General features: G+C 40.7%; 1 protein-coding gene across 1 annotated transcript in view; it reads left to right on the top strand.

The window, feature by feature from the left end:
* The window catches only part of HECW1 (HECT, C2 and WW domain containing E3 ubiquitin protein ligase 1), a 256,870-nt gene extending 252,286 nt beyond the window's left edge, over nucleotides 1–4,584 (top strand). The window contains exon 28 of the mRNA XM_069007777.1: nucleotides 3,738–4,584. Within this exon, the coding sequence (XP_068863878.1) occupies nucleotides 3,738–3,849 (112 nt within the window). The 3' untranslated portion in view covers nucleotides 3,850–4,584. The remainder of the gene's footprint in view (nucleotides 1–3,737) is intronic.
* Nucleotides 4,585–16,608: the final 12,024 nt, after the last annotated feature.

The raw sequence follows: 16,608 nt of genomic DNA, 5'->3' as shown, positions 1-16,608 counted from the left end.
GTGTGTTATGTGTTATACAGATTACCAGTGCTAGTAAATATCTGATCTTTTGTAAGAGAATTCTGTTCCTCTCTATTGGATGATCAAGTATTTAATCACCATGGAATCCCATATAATAATTTTTAAAAAGATTGTGTATGACTACAAAGAACTTTATTCTCAAAATTTCCTTCTTTCCTGATGGACTGAGTGCATGGCATTTGCTGTCTCTTACCTTTCCTTATATCCCATCCCTCTTCTCCTTCCTCTTTTTTCGAATACAACAGCAACATCAGCTACAAATCTACATTCATCTATTAAACACTTATTCCCAGACAGCATATAAGTGTTCCTTCTTACAGGCAAAATGAACAAAAGCTGCTACATGTGGGTTCTGAGATTGATAAAGAGGGGTTTGTGGGTTCATTTAATAAAAGCAAGGTGAAAAGGAGAACTGCCCACTTTCTGCCTGACAGGCATGTTTATGTTAGAATGCAAGCCTTACTTTAGTAGATAGTTTCAAGCTATAATTAAGATAGGGTGGGGTTCTGTGCCCACTTTTACTGCCTTTGGACTCTCATCTTTATGGGGAATAAAGGAAAAAGAAAAGAATGCAAAAATCTTGAAAGCTTATACTCATAATTTTTAGAAAGAATTCTTAGAAGAAAAGAAATAGCATAGCACTGTGAACAATGAGCAAGATTAAAGGTTCGAGCCCACCAAAACTATATTAAGCAATAAAGACAGACAGCCAGGAAGAATGAAATTTTAAGTGGTCCATTTACTGCTTAACTTACTGGAGAATGGAGGGCATACGAGGGTCAGAGTCGGTTTACATTCCTTTATCTTGCATTTTCTTCTGGAGAAGCCAGAATCCTTCCCATAAAAGCTCTTACCAATGTAATTCTTATTCCAGGACTCACATTCCCTGAACACCCTCTCAAATGTCAGCAGGCTTATGTGGTAGGAGGCTTAAATCAAGAGAAGAAATATTTTCTCATTGCTGTGACTACTTCTTGCATTACTGATGTAATGTTTTCACCCCTATATGTGTGGCAAGTGTTGCCTGGATTGTGCTTACTGTAGTCACTCTCACTGAGATCAGTAGTAGGAGGCCAGCATGATTCAGGAAGAATTTACCCCTTTGGAGGATGGGACACAGTTAGACAACAGTGGGTATTATGGAAAGTATCACTGACTTAATTGCCCTGTGTACTGCAGTATCACACAATATATGATGTAAACCAGACAGTTTTGCATGTAATTATCTTTATGTAAGATTGAGTGGGTTTCACAGGCATCATTGGAGTTGCAGTAGATCCACATTAGTTTCACAAACGAGAATATGAACTCAGATTTTGCCCTTAGCAATGTATTGTGGTTTGCACCGTAAGTAGGTAGAACCTAACCTGGATAGTGCTCCTGAAATGCTGTTTCCATTTCAAATTTGATGACCTTTCTTTGAAGTGCAAGTATTTTTTTCTGTAAAGTTGTTTAAATGGAGAACACAAGAGTGTTGCTTGGCAAAATGTTTCTGTGTTTCTAGACATGTTAACTTTTTTTCCTTTCTTTGCTCCCCACAATAAATTCCTTGAGACCTTCTATAGAAGAGCCCACATCTGTAAACCTCGTAGTAAGAAAAGGAATTGATCTTTTTTCTGAGTTTGACTAGGTCAAGGATGACTAAAAGTCAACAGCATTGCAAGGTTGTTTCATAACCAGTGTGAAATCAGATGGATAATGATCAATCAAGATAAATGTCTGCAAGAAAGTAAACACTAGAGTCAGTGGCTGTGGATACATCTGTACCACACAATAGGATGCACAACAGCCATGTCTGAGATGCTGTTGTCTCAAACAGTTAAATGTACCCTGGTTGAGTACCATACAGAGATCTCGTTCTGCAAAACTACATTAGCAGAATCCACACCTGAGCCACCATGGCTATGCTTCTTCCAGTTCTGGAGCCCAGCAGCTGAGCTCCTCAAGACTGGCTATGTCTTCATGTGGCTGTCTTGCCTGTGATAAACATGTTCAGAATGGACTACGAGAATCCTTCTGTTAATTAACTCCCAGTGGCTGATATGTATGGATTGTAGAAGCAACTTACATTGCCAAAGATTGCTGAGATAAACAATAAACAGTGCAGGGCTACTCATGGATAATACACATGAACTGCATGTTTAATTCAAGAGGTGAATTAAATAGTGGCTTTATTAATGTTCCTTTTTCACTAACTCAGGCATTCCCAGCTCATTTCCACAAAATTCTGTGTTTATTGTACTCTGTTCTGAGACTGACCAGCTAACAAATCTTCATTCAGAAGGGGAAAAAGGATGGTAAAAGCTCTCCTAATTGGAATCCTGTAATGCAGTGAAGATTACATGCCTCTGGCTATTTCAGTTGCCAGGTTGCTTTTAATGATTCACCACTGGTGCTTGATAAAATTCTCCCTCTGAATCTATAAGTCTCAGGCTAGCCTATCTACTAGCATTATGTCTTTCCCACTTTGTGGGTGGCCTAAGAGATGACTAGCATGGTTTCATGTAGTTTTCTCCAAGATAGCTCTGCTGCTTCAGTTTAACAGAAATAGCACTGAGTTAAATTAAGTATGAGATAGAAGAGCTAGAAGTAAAACAACTCCATGGCTTCTAAAAATACTAGGGGCCAGAAGCTCAGACATTGCTAGCCATTGAGGCTACATTTCCTTCTGTACAGTTTTGCCAATTCACATTTTTCAGAGTGAGGAAGAGGAAATAGAAATATTGCTAGCATCATGCAAAACTCTAAGCTGACTGAAAAAACCTGAAACTATTGTACTGAAAATGTGTCCCTCCCACGTCCATTTGTTGAATGAGCTGTGCAGTTTCTCAGTCAGTTGAAATGGCTGAACTTTTGGGGCAGGGACTGTTTCTTTACTCCACATTTGTATAGCACCTCACACAGTGAAGTGCTGTCTGCCTCTGGGTCTAATTGCTGCTGCCAGAAAAGCTGCAACAAGGTGAAGGCACACATGGAACCCATTCCATGGCTTCTTTTGAAGGTGCTGCCATGTAAATATAATGGCAGGTAAATATAATGGTAAAACTAGGGGAAGAGATGGTCATCAAGTTTGCAGCTTGCTCTGCACAGAATATTTTGCTTTTGTCTTGGGTACTACAAATAAATAATGTTTAAAGGCCAGACTTGCAGCAGATGGCCAACAGCTGACTTGCAAGAATATTTTCAGCAGCCTTCCTTCCTCAGTTAGCACATCCCTGAATGGTCTTTTAGCAGTCAGGCCTGCCTCACTGCAAACACATGCTGAGCCCATTCTGTCACTGTAGTCCATCGCATTGTGTTTGTCCACTGGTGCAAAACTTATTGGCAGCTCATGTTGGATGTACAGATGAGTGCCATTTTTAAAAAAAATCTTGACGCAACCAAAATTATAGCAGTGAACTTCTCTGTCAGGCCCTATAACCCCAGCTCCTTGGTGACCTCCAGCGTTCTTCTCCCTCAAGATCCATACAAGATCCCTGCAACATCTGAAGCAGGGATATTAGATGTTATGTTGATACTTAGCTTGTGTCTTCTGTATGAAGTATTCATGTGTATGTGCACCTACATTTCAGTACCTCATATTTTGGTGGAATTCAAGAGTTTTACTTTGAGTGAACTTGAATGTCTTGAGTCTCAGTAGGAGCTGGTTTTCTCAGTTCTTATTTTCTCAAGTTTTTTAGATTAAGCTTAACATGTAGCATATATTCCTTTTGCAGGGCACACACGTGTTTCAACCGTTTGGATCTTCCACCCTACCCCTCATATTCTATGCTGTATGAAAAGCTGCTGACAGCTGTTGAAGAAACTAGCACCTTTGGACTTGAATGACGGGGTTCAGGCACTTCTAGTGTTTTTATGGCTGATGATATCACCTTTCCTGTCCACCATCATTTGATCTTGGTTTCCCATGTTTTTATTTTTGAAAACAAAACAAAAATCAAGATTAACAAAAGCTGTGCATGAAGAACTGCAGCCCTCTACGATCTAACCTTCATGCTTTCATCCTCTGTTTCCAATGGACTGCTAGTCTGTATGCAATAGAAAACAACTGTCTCAAGGTTTCTGTATATCTCTACATACCTCCATTAATAACAATGAAAATACAAATGCAAGTTACACTACACTTGACCAAATGTTAATAAATGTTTACTTCCACCTACGTTGATTAAAAAATAAAAAAAAAACCTCATCAAGCATTCCAAGCTTTTATATACCCATATCTTCTAAATCAAATCACAGCCCATCTTACTTCTTAATCATTGAATCCAGTACTAGGAGCTGGTCAAATATATCATCATCCATCCTTATTTTCCCTGTATGTATTGTCCATCTGAAAGACACCTATGAGCAAAACTGAAATTTTTATATGTGAACTCATGATCCACATCAGTTGCATCAGCTGGAACTGGCCCAGATACACGGTGCAGATAAGACCTTCAAAAACTAAAAAAAAACCAACCTGTAATGCAATGCAAAGCATAACGGCGATTGTTATGATTATTGCTTGCCAGTACTGGAGAGAACTTGCACCTCAGAGCTACTGGGAGGGGCATCTCTATTGTAATGTTTACCACACAAGAAGCACAAGGTTGTGCACACTCAAGAAGGATGTTTTATTATGTAGCAAAAAGGACAAGGCTCCCTTACCTTAGTATTGTATATGACAAGGAAAAGGGGAAGTAAGAAGAATGTTCTACTCTTATGAATACCCTTGAGTTCTGTTTACCAGATCTTTGTTTTCTGATGTTTAAAATGTTCCTTTCCAAATGACAAGTCTAGACAATCCCATCCCCTGTGTCAGAAGCCATTTATTTTCTGTTAGGTTGGGCTAATCTATGGTTGCTGGGGGCAGTTTTCAGTTCTGTTGTTTCTCTTTTCTTGTTCGGTGGAATAGTCCATATCCTCAAGAGTGGTTTGTTGTAGACAGAATGTTTTCATCTGGGGTCTGTCAAATGAGAAGCTGCAGTGAATGAGGGTGTTTGTCAGGTATGAAGGGAACTATAACTTTCTGGGGGTTAAGATTTTGTTGCACATCCTCTTGGAGGAAGCCCAAAGGCGCTCCAGTCATACTAGGTACCACTAAACTAAAGATCTTGCTCTTGTTACTGCAGACAGAACCCTCTTCAGTTTGGTGTACTTTCCAACTCTGAAGCCGGGGGGAAAAAAAGGAAAACAGCAGTAGGCTGGTCTTCAGATGGATTTTGCTGAGGCTGTTACAGTCAACCTCACTGCTCTGATTACATTCTAGTCATTAATCTTTGTTGCCCTTGTTTTCCAAGACTAATCTCAGATTGAAAGTGTTTGTCTTAACTGGGAAATGGAAATACCAAGTATCTTCTGACACTAAATATGTTAAAGGATGCAAGAAATGCAAAGTGAGATTTGTGAAGGTAAGTGAGAAGGTAACATCATAGTGTCTAGCAGCTTGCATGAAATATGACACCCCCTTGGGGGCTTGTTACTGGTAGTTTTGTGTTAGTTATGCTTCAGATCACTGTAAAATCAGGAGACCAGTTCAAGATCTAACACATCTAATTCATCCTAAGTTTTCTCTCCAGAGAAAAAAATTGGACTCTGCTTTCTCATATATTTTTATGGTGGTTGTACAGAACCTCATCACACTTGAAAAACTGCATTCTGAGAGTTGTAGATCATTCTCCTGCTTTTATTCTTAGGTCAGTAGGTATTTGAAAGGTGAAGGACCCAAAAATATATTTCTAAGCAAAGATTTTTTTTTTCTTTTTTGTTAATGGTAGATAAAAAATTTGAAATACTTAAATTGCCCCATTCATTCAATTTCTGTGACATTTCAGCCACTTTTATACTAATTTACTGTATGGCTTTTACTGAGAATCTATTTTATAGTATGTTGTTGTTATATTACAGTTGCAAACAGAGACTGCAGCTACAGGCCAGCTTCATTGTACCATGCACTGAAAATTATGTTTAGTGTTTCCATAAATGAGCTCTCTTCCACGTGACCAGCCCCACTGCACAGGAGAGATGGAAAAATTAATGTTTTTCTCAGAGCATCTGTCATGTGCACATGAATTCCCTCAGAATATGGGGAGACTGAACATGAAATCTTCCAATATATGTAATTCCTGCCTCTTCACCTCTGGGCCCCCAAATCCAGTGATTCTTGTATGGTTCTTAATTTATTCCTGGTTATGTTATAAAGTTACCTGTACTATGTCAAATGTTGGATGTCTTCCAACATTAGAAGAAAAGAAAGAGAAGCATCCAACTGGTTGGTCCATGTTTGGCCAAGGAAAATCAAGAGCTGACTCATTAATATAGTAAAAAAGTGAAAAAAAAAATCCAATCTTTACAATGCTGTATAGTTAAATTTTTTTAAGTATTTTAAAACTATATTTTATTACAAAAAAGTGAAACTATTTTTTGTAGCATAATAAAAGATGTTTGTATTTCAGAGACAGCATCAAGCTCCACTAAATGAAATACAGAAGGCTTTCTCCTGAAATTCTTCACAACATTTTCTGGCACTCATCACACACTAAACTAGATTATGTTTGGCAAATGCCATCTCAAGCACCTTGTGTGTTCCTCCTCTGGGAAACACAGAGCATAGCCAGCTACTTCCCATCAAAATTCTTGATCCAAGTTGTCTTTCAAGCACACAGCCTAATACTTTTTAGAAGTTGCTTTCTGAGTTGACAAAATCATGCAGATTTCCTTGCAAGTTTTTTGGATCTAAGGCCAGGAATAGAGACAGTTGACTGTTTTCATAAAACAAAGAGAAAGAAAATGTTGTATGTGGCTTTTCTTGCATTCTGCCACTCAAGCCCTATCTCTCTTTCTTCCCAAGTGTCCTACCCTAGTAGGTTTTCAAACTGCAACATGATCTTTAGGATATCCGGATCAACACTTCACAGTGTTTCTCCATTCCTTGCATCATGCCATGGGCAGGATCCAGTCCCAGCCTGGAGTGAAGCAGAAGCCATGCATCTGAGGTGGCATTGCAGTGGCAGAGTGAGGCAGTGAATGGTGCTAACAGGGGAGAGGGAGGAGCCTACCTCCCTTGGCCTGTTATTTAACCTGCCCATTATGCAATTAATTGACTTCGTTGTTGTGCGTAGGCAAGATGTACCCTTCCTTGTTCATCTTTTGATTCAAGTGCTGTTACTCCCCAGGTCTGCATCTTCATTTGTAAAACGCTGACTGTTGATTACAGAAATTCTGGTGTCATTGTTTCCCCACAGGAAAGACTAGAAGATATTCCACAGGGCAGACTTACAGTGAAATAATCTTGTCAGCTCTTTCACCTCAGTTCCCTTTAAACCTGGTGGTGGCTAGATTAAGATACGATATCAACATCAGTAGATTTTTAAAATGTAAGTGAAAAGTGGAAGAGCCAATCTGACAGCTTTCACGAATTCTAGTTTTCAGTTGGAGCAATGAATACTGGCAACGGTTTTAGAGGGTCCATATGTTTCTCAAAATGATTGTCACAATGTTATTAATGGTAGAGGGAGGGAAGGAGGTATTTCTGTTTTTGAAATCCTGTTGCCCTACTAGCATTAATCTGAAGATAAGAGAATGGAAATAGGTATTTTAAATCATCAGTTGGTCTTCCACCTTGAAGTAGTCTCACTGACTGTTCAACCACATCAGCTATGCAGGATTTGATCCAGTATTAACATCTGTATCTTTGTGTTAACAGCGTCAGCTCTAAACCTTGCAAACGCTGTCACTTCAGTCTGCAATAAGTTTAATGAGCATTCTGTTTCAGTCTGTGCATATTCAAAACTTGACTTTTATGTTCCAGAGAGATCCATGGCTATCACAAGGCAAGAAGTGAATGGTCCAAACTACATCTAACATCTAATGGAGAAATCATGAGTTTTGTACAGGTCTGACACAGGGGACGTTTTACACCCAGTTTGCTCAAGTGCCCATGAACTTTTGAATGAACTGTAGCTGAGGTTTGAGATTGTAGTCTAGTCTGAGAGATGGCCTGTGGGGAGGGGAGTGTTTGTTGGGATTGTGTTTTGTTGTTCTAGTTTCACTGTAACAAATAGTTGACATACCTCTAGTTGGAAACAATAGGATACTGAGTTTGAACGTGAAAAATGAAACTGAAATAAGCTAAAATTTAAACGCACAGGGGGTGAGTTAAACTCGTCCTTCACTATTAATCTTTTGACAGTCTGTGAAATTTCAGAAGGACAAATTTGACTGGAGATCTTTTTAATTTCTGTTGAAATGATATTTGCCCTGTCTCCATAGTAATATTAATAGGGCTTCCCAGTCAAGATTAAACACTTTCATTCAAATGCAGACCAACAGATCTTTCTACAACAAATGCGGTGCTTTTTTATTATTCTTGCTGTACCTCAGTGTTCATTGTTAAAAGATAAAATTACTGCAATATACTAAATCTGGGATAGGTTTTCCAGTTATCAAGGTCCAAAAGATTGGATTGTTACTTTCTCACTAGTGAGTCATGTAGTTCTTTTGTTCCAGTAGAAAAACAGATGCCTGTAGATAGTAGATACTAGGTATAGTAAATATTGTACCATTAGCCAAATTCCCTGCAGCTTCCGATTTATCTAACGGAAATGTCTGTTACGGTTTTTGTTAAAGACTACATAAAGTCAATGGCAGGAAAGGTCCTCATTATTGGACTGATTTTGCTTATATTGACAGAAAAATGTCACATGATACTCAGGCTGTGCTTTCTATTCAACCATATCACTTATAGAGGAATGTCAATAAAATCACTTTGTTATGGCATTGTGTGGACTGTCTATTACAAATAAATTATTTCTTAGAGGATGTATGTAAGAGTGGGTGGAAACTGGCATTGTCAAAGGCCACTAATTTCAGAAATTGCAGTTCCAGGATCATGTCTTTTCCGACTATTGCATTCAGGACCTTCCACTGCTTTTATTCAATTTTTCAGGGTACATGTCTAAAACTTGAGATTCTCCACGTAGGTGTGCGTGACCAGAGCCCCCATGCTCTCCTGCCTTGAGAGCCTGTGAGCTTATTCCTCACTATAGCAAATGTCTGGTCAAACAGAGAGACAAAAGCAGTATGTATGCTACTTACACATACCTTGCTTCTAGGTATAATTACTGCATTATAGGGATGAAATGCAACTGCAAGGATGATTTCTTAATAGCATATGCTGGATCTGCGCTGTGTTGACAGCACACACATAGCAAGATGCTCCAGCATTCTCAGTATGTCACACCCATTTCTCTCCTGCTCGTCACTGTAATATCTCCGGCGTGTTTCATTAACACATTCCAGGATAGATTAACACACCTCAGCTACACCGTCAGCAGACACCTTCCTGACCATACCTGTTTTCTTACATAAACAGCACCCCAGGAGGGATCATGGTACAATGGGAAGGATGGGAAAGCTGAAATATGAGGCACTGCTTCTATAAGGAAAAATATAAATCCATGGAAGATATTCCAACAGAAGTGATGAGCATATCTTTCACAAGACAAATCAGTAGCAAATGTGAACCTGTGTGATTCTGAGAACTCTTGAGAGCGCCTCTGGAGCTGGCACTGCATTTCATCTCGTGTGGAGGAGCACAGGTCCACGAGCCTCAGCGCTGACTCTCCTTCATCAGGGATGGTGGTGCTGGTGGCAAGAGTAGCACCCACCTGTGCACGTGCTCAAGAAATCCAGACCTCACAGCTTTATTCATATCCTGTGTGTGTGACTGTGCACATGAGTGAGGAAGAAGTGAGCAAGAGGGCATTTTGGCACTAAGCTGGATTTCTCTGCATTGTTCACATATAAAGGCAGGGAAAATCTATATTGACTAACAAGCTGTGAAATGAGGTGCTGATCATTAGGGTGCATCAGAGGTGTCAGTTTCTGCAGCAGTGATCTGTATACCTGGCTGAAACTATGCCTTTTACTAGAACCCATTCGATGATTCCATTCAAATTCTATGAACCCATTCAAAGCCAAGTTGGATACAGTCTTAAGCAACCTGCTCTAGTGAGAGGTGTCCCTGCCCATGGCAGAGAGGGCTGGGACCAATTGGTCTTTAAGGTCCATTCCAACCCCTTAACATTCTATGATTCTATGACAATTACTGAATTTCTGTTAAAATAGAGCAGGAGTCCACTTGAAGCCTCCACGGGTACATCAGGTGTCTTTCTTGACGTGCTAACAAAACTCCATAATTCTGTAGGATATTACAAATCAATTAGAATCTCTTCCTGCCCTGTGGTAGCAGTGTCATCGTTTTTTTCTACAAAGGACAATAAATCCACGTGCAGCCTGATGTTCATCCTTGTGCAAGAGGCCAGACTGGACAATAGCTATCATGTCTGGAAAACAAAGGCACAAAGGATCTGCTGTGTCTCCTCTAATTGTAAATCCTGCTTGAACTGCAAAGACACACTCTTTTACTATTTTTTAATTTTAATTCTGGTAAACTTGAAAATCATTTTTGACTGAAAATACCTTTCATGGAGCTATCAAGATGAAGAGTGTGTAGCTGTGTTTAGTTCCTACTCTCTTGAAAATAAATTTAGAAGAAAAATACTCAATATATTATTCTACCTGAAATACAAGCCCTGGTTCTTATTTGTATTAGGTTTTGATGTAAAGCAGATTTATATTGTTTTAGCTGTAGTGTAAATGAAGCTCATCCCCACAATGCCGTGTTACAGCTCTTTGAGATTGAATAGAATAGAAGTCACAGGAACACAAAGAATGCAACTAATGGGGTTTTTTTTCCTGAGTTTCTGGCAAGTAGGATTTCGTATAATTAATTAACTGCTATGGTACAAGAAGATAGTAGAGCTGCCTGGGGGAGTTTTCTGTGCCAATGATAAGCAATAGTAACACTGAGGTCACTTGCCTTTCCTTTTGTGAAGAGTAATACAGTTTAGGAACATTTTACTTTTTAATTTTTTCAGTATGAAAATAGAAAACTGATTTGGGTTATCTTTGTTTCCCACTTACAAAATTAACAAGTTGTAAAGAAAAAGTAATTCTGTGAAATTCTGCGGTATGACACTGAAAATGTGTCCAGTCTGTTTCAAAATGGACCACAGACAGCAACTGAAAAAGCGTTGTTGGATGTGATTTCCTAATGCTCGTTTTCCAAGATCAAAACAGCATACAAAAATAAACTGCATATGCTCCAATTTTTCTGCTTTCAGCACTTCATACGCTGCAGTCTGTAGACAAAGCAGTACAGGTTCCCAACCAGCATGCCACATGGAGTCATCATGTTTAGGTAACAGCTTTTCAGGAATGCAGCTGGGGCAGCGCAGGAATCTGCTTAGGAACTTTGTTACAAGCTGTGATTTGACTTCAGTATCTCTTAGGTATGTCTTGGTACTGAATGTGATCGGTGACTTTTTAAGAATGACTGAAATTAGTAATAGAGATTGTTATATAAGATTATACTTACAGTGTGTGAGGATATGTTTACTGACAGTTTTGGCACCTTTGGCAATGGAATATAAGCTTCCCTGCTTTAGGCATGTAAGTTAACAGCATTAGTGGTATGTGCATTGATTAGCAGAACTGGGACCTTAGAGTTTAACCCCTGCTTCTATAGTATGTAAAGCTCACAACATGACTTTTGAACATTGTGCTTCAACAATGCCCTCCAAATGTACAAACTGAAACAGTTTATGCTCTGGACACAGCCATAAAATAAGTAGTGATGCATCTTGGATTTTGTAAAATACAGTCAATCTACTTTGTAAAAGATTGATTATCCTAGGCACTGCAGAGAAGCTTTGGAACTGATCTGAGGAGCACCCAATGTAGTGCATGGGGACCCATATGATGTGTCTTTCAACTGGTAAGTTAATATTATAATAACATATGTAAAATTCATATTCAAATGAGAATTTCTGCAAAATATGAACCTGTGAGAGTATCTGAAAAGGTTACCGGTAGCTTCCCTAAGCACAAGTTTATTCATTATTTATTTGATAAAATCAAACCCTATGAGTAAAAAAGAGGAATAAATCTTACTGTAACATGAGCACCAGTTTATATTAAAACTCTCACAAATATAAAAATAATTCAGCATGGTGGTAGTAATGATGCCTACTGCTGCCACTTAGTGGAGCCGTGCCTTCCTCCCTTAAACTAGAAAAGAGAAGATTAATAACAATTTTAGTAGTTGTTGCAGCTGGTAAGAAATATCCATTTGTACAAAAGTGTAGGAGGGGAGAGTTTTTCGGTGGTGCTGGGTACTCAGAGTTCTTGTATAAGTGCTTTTACGTGATGACAAGAGGCATTTGAAGAGGACAGGAGCAAACCCCCTGAGGTGAGGAATGTGTACTCTTCCTGTTGCCTCACAGATAAAACCACCACATGAAGAAATAAGTAGCTTCAATGCAAAATAACTAACTTCAGAATGGAACTTCACGAGTCTGCAGAAATTCCAGCCAAAGAAGTTCATGGTTCTCTAACAGTACAGAAGTTGAAAGGATGAATTTAGCATTTCAAAAAGAAAAACTATCTCAAATTGTATGTGCTAAGCTACAAATGGTAAGATTTCATACTTCTGTAATAAATGGACCATGATGATGATGGTGATGATGATGATGATAATGATTACTTCAGGTATCTCCTCTATCATGTACAAGCTGCCTGAATACATTTGTATTGGAAAGACAAACATCCTATGATGATCAAACTAGAGTCAGATTGATATAACTGAACAAAGCTTATGTCCCTATGCAACACTTTTGATCCACCTCTTCAGGGCAGAATAGAAATCACTCTCTGACTCCAGTGCATGCAGACATAAACTTAAAGGGACATTGTTTTTAACAGAATACCTGTGGTGGTATCTTTCACCTCACCTCCTGCTTCTTAGCTTGCAGGCCAAACACAGCTCATGAGAATGAATTCCTTGGATGTGACTGCCAGAAAGAAAAAAATATATATTGAAGTTTAGAACAGTGGATGTTATCTGTACCAGCAGAAATTAATATTTGCTATGCCATCTGAGTGCAATTGAACATACAGCAGCTACTAATATTTGAGTGATTGAAGCCAAATATCCAAACAGCAGAGAAGAAGCATATATGTTTTACCAGCAGGTAACACATGAGAGGAACCAGCCTAGGTATATCTGTTAGCTTATGTCTAGATAATTCAAGCATTGTTCATATCCACACGTATTTCTCCCCATGGAGATAGCACATATAAGTTTATGCTGCAGTATTTAAGCCTGAGATCAGTGCTGCTTTAGTGCACAGGTGAAACTACAGTGAGTCATGAAGCTTATGCTTATCCTTTATAGAGGGACAACTGAAATTAATACAGCATGTATCAGCTCCACAGTATTCTGGTACTACTAGGCAAAGCAGAGCCTGTTCTATGGCTAGTGCATAGTAAAGTGGGGAAAGATGCCAGACAGTGAACACAGCTTCACCAAGGGCAAGTCCTGTCTGACCTACCCAGTGGCCTTCTATGATGGGGTGATTCCATCAGTGTACAAAGGAAGAGCTACAGATGTCTTTTACCTGGATTTCTGTAATGCCTTTAACATGGTCTCCCACAACATCCTTCTCTCCAAACTGGAGAGAGATGGATCTGATGGGTAGACTGTTAGGTGGATAAGGAATTGGTTGGACAGTCACATCCAGAAGGTGGTGGTCAATGACTCAGAGTCCTGGACATCAGTGACAAGTGGTGTCACTCAGGAGTCCATATTGGAACCTGTGCTATTTCATATCTTCATTAATGACACAGACAAAGGGATCGAGTGCACCCTCAGCAAATTTGCCAATGACACCAAGCTGAGTGGTGCAGTTGCCACACCTGAGGGATGGGATGCCATGCAGAGGGACCTGGGCAGGCTCAGCAAGTGGGCCCGTGGGAATCCCATGGGGTTCAACAAGAACAAGTGCAAGGTGCTGCACCTGGGTTGGGACAGCCCCCAGTACCAACACAGTCTGGGGGATGAGCAGATCAAGAGCAGCCCTGCCCAGAAGGACTTGGGGGTGCTGGTGGATGAGAGGCTGGACATGACCCAGCAATGTGCACTCACAGCCCAGAGAGCCAAATGTGTCCTGGGCTGCATCCAAAGCAGTGTGGGCAGCAGGGTGAGGGAGGGGATTCTGCCCCTCTGCTCTGCTCTGGTGAGACCCCCACCTGCAGTGCTGCATCCAGCTCTGGGGTCCCCAGCACAGGAAGGACATAGACCTGGTGGAGTGAGTCCAGAGGAGGCCACAAAGCTGCTCAGAGGGCTGGAGCACCTCTCTTACAAAGACAGGCTGGGAGAGTGGGGTTGTTCAGCCTGGAGAAGACCTTAGAGCAGCATCCCAGTACTTGAAGGGGGCTACAAGGGAGATGGGAGACAAACAATTTAGCAGGGTCTGTTGTGATAGGACATGGGCTAATGGTTTTATGGGGGTCATTTTAGATTAAATATAAGGAAGAAGTTTTCTACAACGAGGGTGATAAAACCCTGACATATGTTGCCCAGAAAGGCAGTAGATATCCCATCCCTGGAAACATTCAAGGTCAGGTTGGACAGGTTGGTCAACTGATCCAGTTGAAGATGTCCCTGCTCATTGCAGGGTAGTAGGACTATTTGTATTCTGTGGATAATTCTTTTTAAGAATGCAACAGATCTGTCTTCCTAAGCCCAACAGAAAGAATTGCTAGATTTTTAAAGGCATTTAAGAATCTAGAAGTTATTTTAAAATACAGCTAGGGAACCTTAATTATCTAAAAGTATTCTGAGGAAGGTATGTTCATATTTCAGAATCAGTAATTGCACTAATTTTCATAAATTTTTAGCAGGGTCCCCCCAGAAAAATGTGATTGTGAAAGTAAGTAAAGAAGAAGAAAATGTCACAAGAATTGAGTATCTGAAACCTTCATTTAGGATTAACATACCTTTAAGATCCAATGTATTTGTCAGGCAAAAACCTCTTCTCTCTAATAAACACCACTGATATGTTCTTTCAGATGTAACCATTAAATAATCCCTGTTTAGTCCAGATTTTATTGTTCAGCAGGAATATCCTGCCTCTGCTACAGCTTTCACAACTTTTTGAGTGGAAAGCACAGTGATACCAAAAGTCTTTAACCCTCTCTTACTCGACATACTAGTTCTGGAATTTATTCCTAAACTATAGATGATTAGAAGGATGGACCACCTCTCTTGTGAAGAAAGGCTAAGAGAATTGGGAATGTTCAAGCTGAAAAAGAAAAGGCTCCAGGGTGACATAATTGCAGCCTTCCAGTGCCTGGAGGGACTCCACAAGAATGATGGAGTTTTTACAAGGGCATGTAGTGACAGTGAAAGGACAAGAGAGAATAGTTTTAAACTGAAAAAGAGGTCTACATAGGATATTATGAAGAAATTCTTTACTCTGAAGGTGGTGAGGCACTGGAACAGGTTGCCCAGAGAAGCTGTGGGTGCCCCATCCCTGGCAATGTTCAAGGCCAGGCTAGATGGGGCCCTGAGTAACCTGGTCTAGTGGAAGGTGTCCCTGCCCATGGCAGAGGGTTGGAACTAGATGATCTTTAAGGTCTCTTCCATCCAAAACCATTATATGATTCTACTTTTTTCTGCAAATCAGATTTGGCAGTATGTGAGTGAGGGAATTCCAGCAAAACGCCTTGTCAGCAATTGTACTCCCATCCCTGATCAGTGACCCAGGTTTGGCCTGAATCCTTTCCTGCGTGTTGGCCTGTTTCCTCAATAGTCTTTTCTCCTCTGTGCTCTGGATGTTGGCAGGAGATTCCATGCCCTTGAAAGAGACAGATGCCACAGAACTGCCTTGATGAACGACAGCCACGCAGAACAGGTCTCTTTAACATGTACATTAAGTAAGCCAGACAGTGAAGGGCTTGAGAAGTGAGCACATGCCTTTCTCAAACCTTTTCCAGTTAGGCTCATGCCAAATCCATGAGGCAATTCCCACCGGCCTGCACAAACAGATGACTAGGAGGCGATTCCTGCACACCTCACAGAGACACGTGGATCGCAGGCACGCATGGAGGAAAGGTGCTACACACACCCTGGCTGTGGGAAAGGCTTAACTGAGGCTTGTGCCTCAGACACCACAGGGACCAAGGCTTCATCAGGTGGGCCCAGGTGCTTTGCCCCATGCAGAGCTGCTGCTGCCCCTTTTCGCCTCGCCCTCTGTCCTCGATCCCCAGTGTCCTGAGCCCAGGTGCCCCACATGGCCATGCCCTCCATCTCCTGCAGGTTCACCCCAGGCTTCGCACTCACTCCCTGCTGCTCCTCAGGGCACACCTGAGTGCCCACAGAGTGAGGTCCTGGGCTGGGGGATCACAGAATCACAGAATCCTTAGGGTTGGAATGGACCTCTAGAGATCACCAAGGCAGGGTCAGCTACAGCAGGTTACACAGGAATGCATCCAGGTTGGTTTTGAATGTCTCCAGAGAAGAAGACTCCATGACTTTCTTGGGCTACCTGTTCCAGTTCTCTGCCACTCTCAATGTAAAGAAGTTCTTCCTCACGTTGAGGTGGAACTTCTTGAGTTTTAGTTTGAGTTTGGCCATTGCTCCTCATCCTGTCACTGGGGACCACTGAAAAAAGACTCTGGCACCATGCTCTTGACACCTACCTC

The sequence above is a fragment of the Aphelocoma coerulescens genome, chromosome 2, assembly GCF_041296385.1.
Source record: "Aphelocoma coerulescens isolate FSJ_1873_10779 chromosome 2, UR_Acoe_1.0, whole genome shotgun sequence".
NCBI classification, from domain to species: domain Eukaryota; kingdom Metazoa; phylum Chordata; class Aves; order Passeriformes; family Corvidae; genus Aphelocoma; species Aphelocoma coerulescens.
The sequence above is the reverse complement of the archived record's forward strand: the minus strand, read 5'-3'. Positions and strand labels throughout refer to the sequence as shown.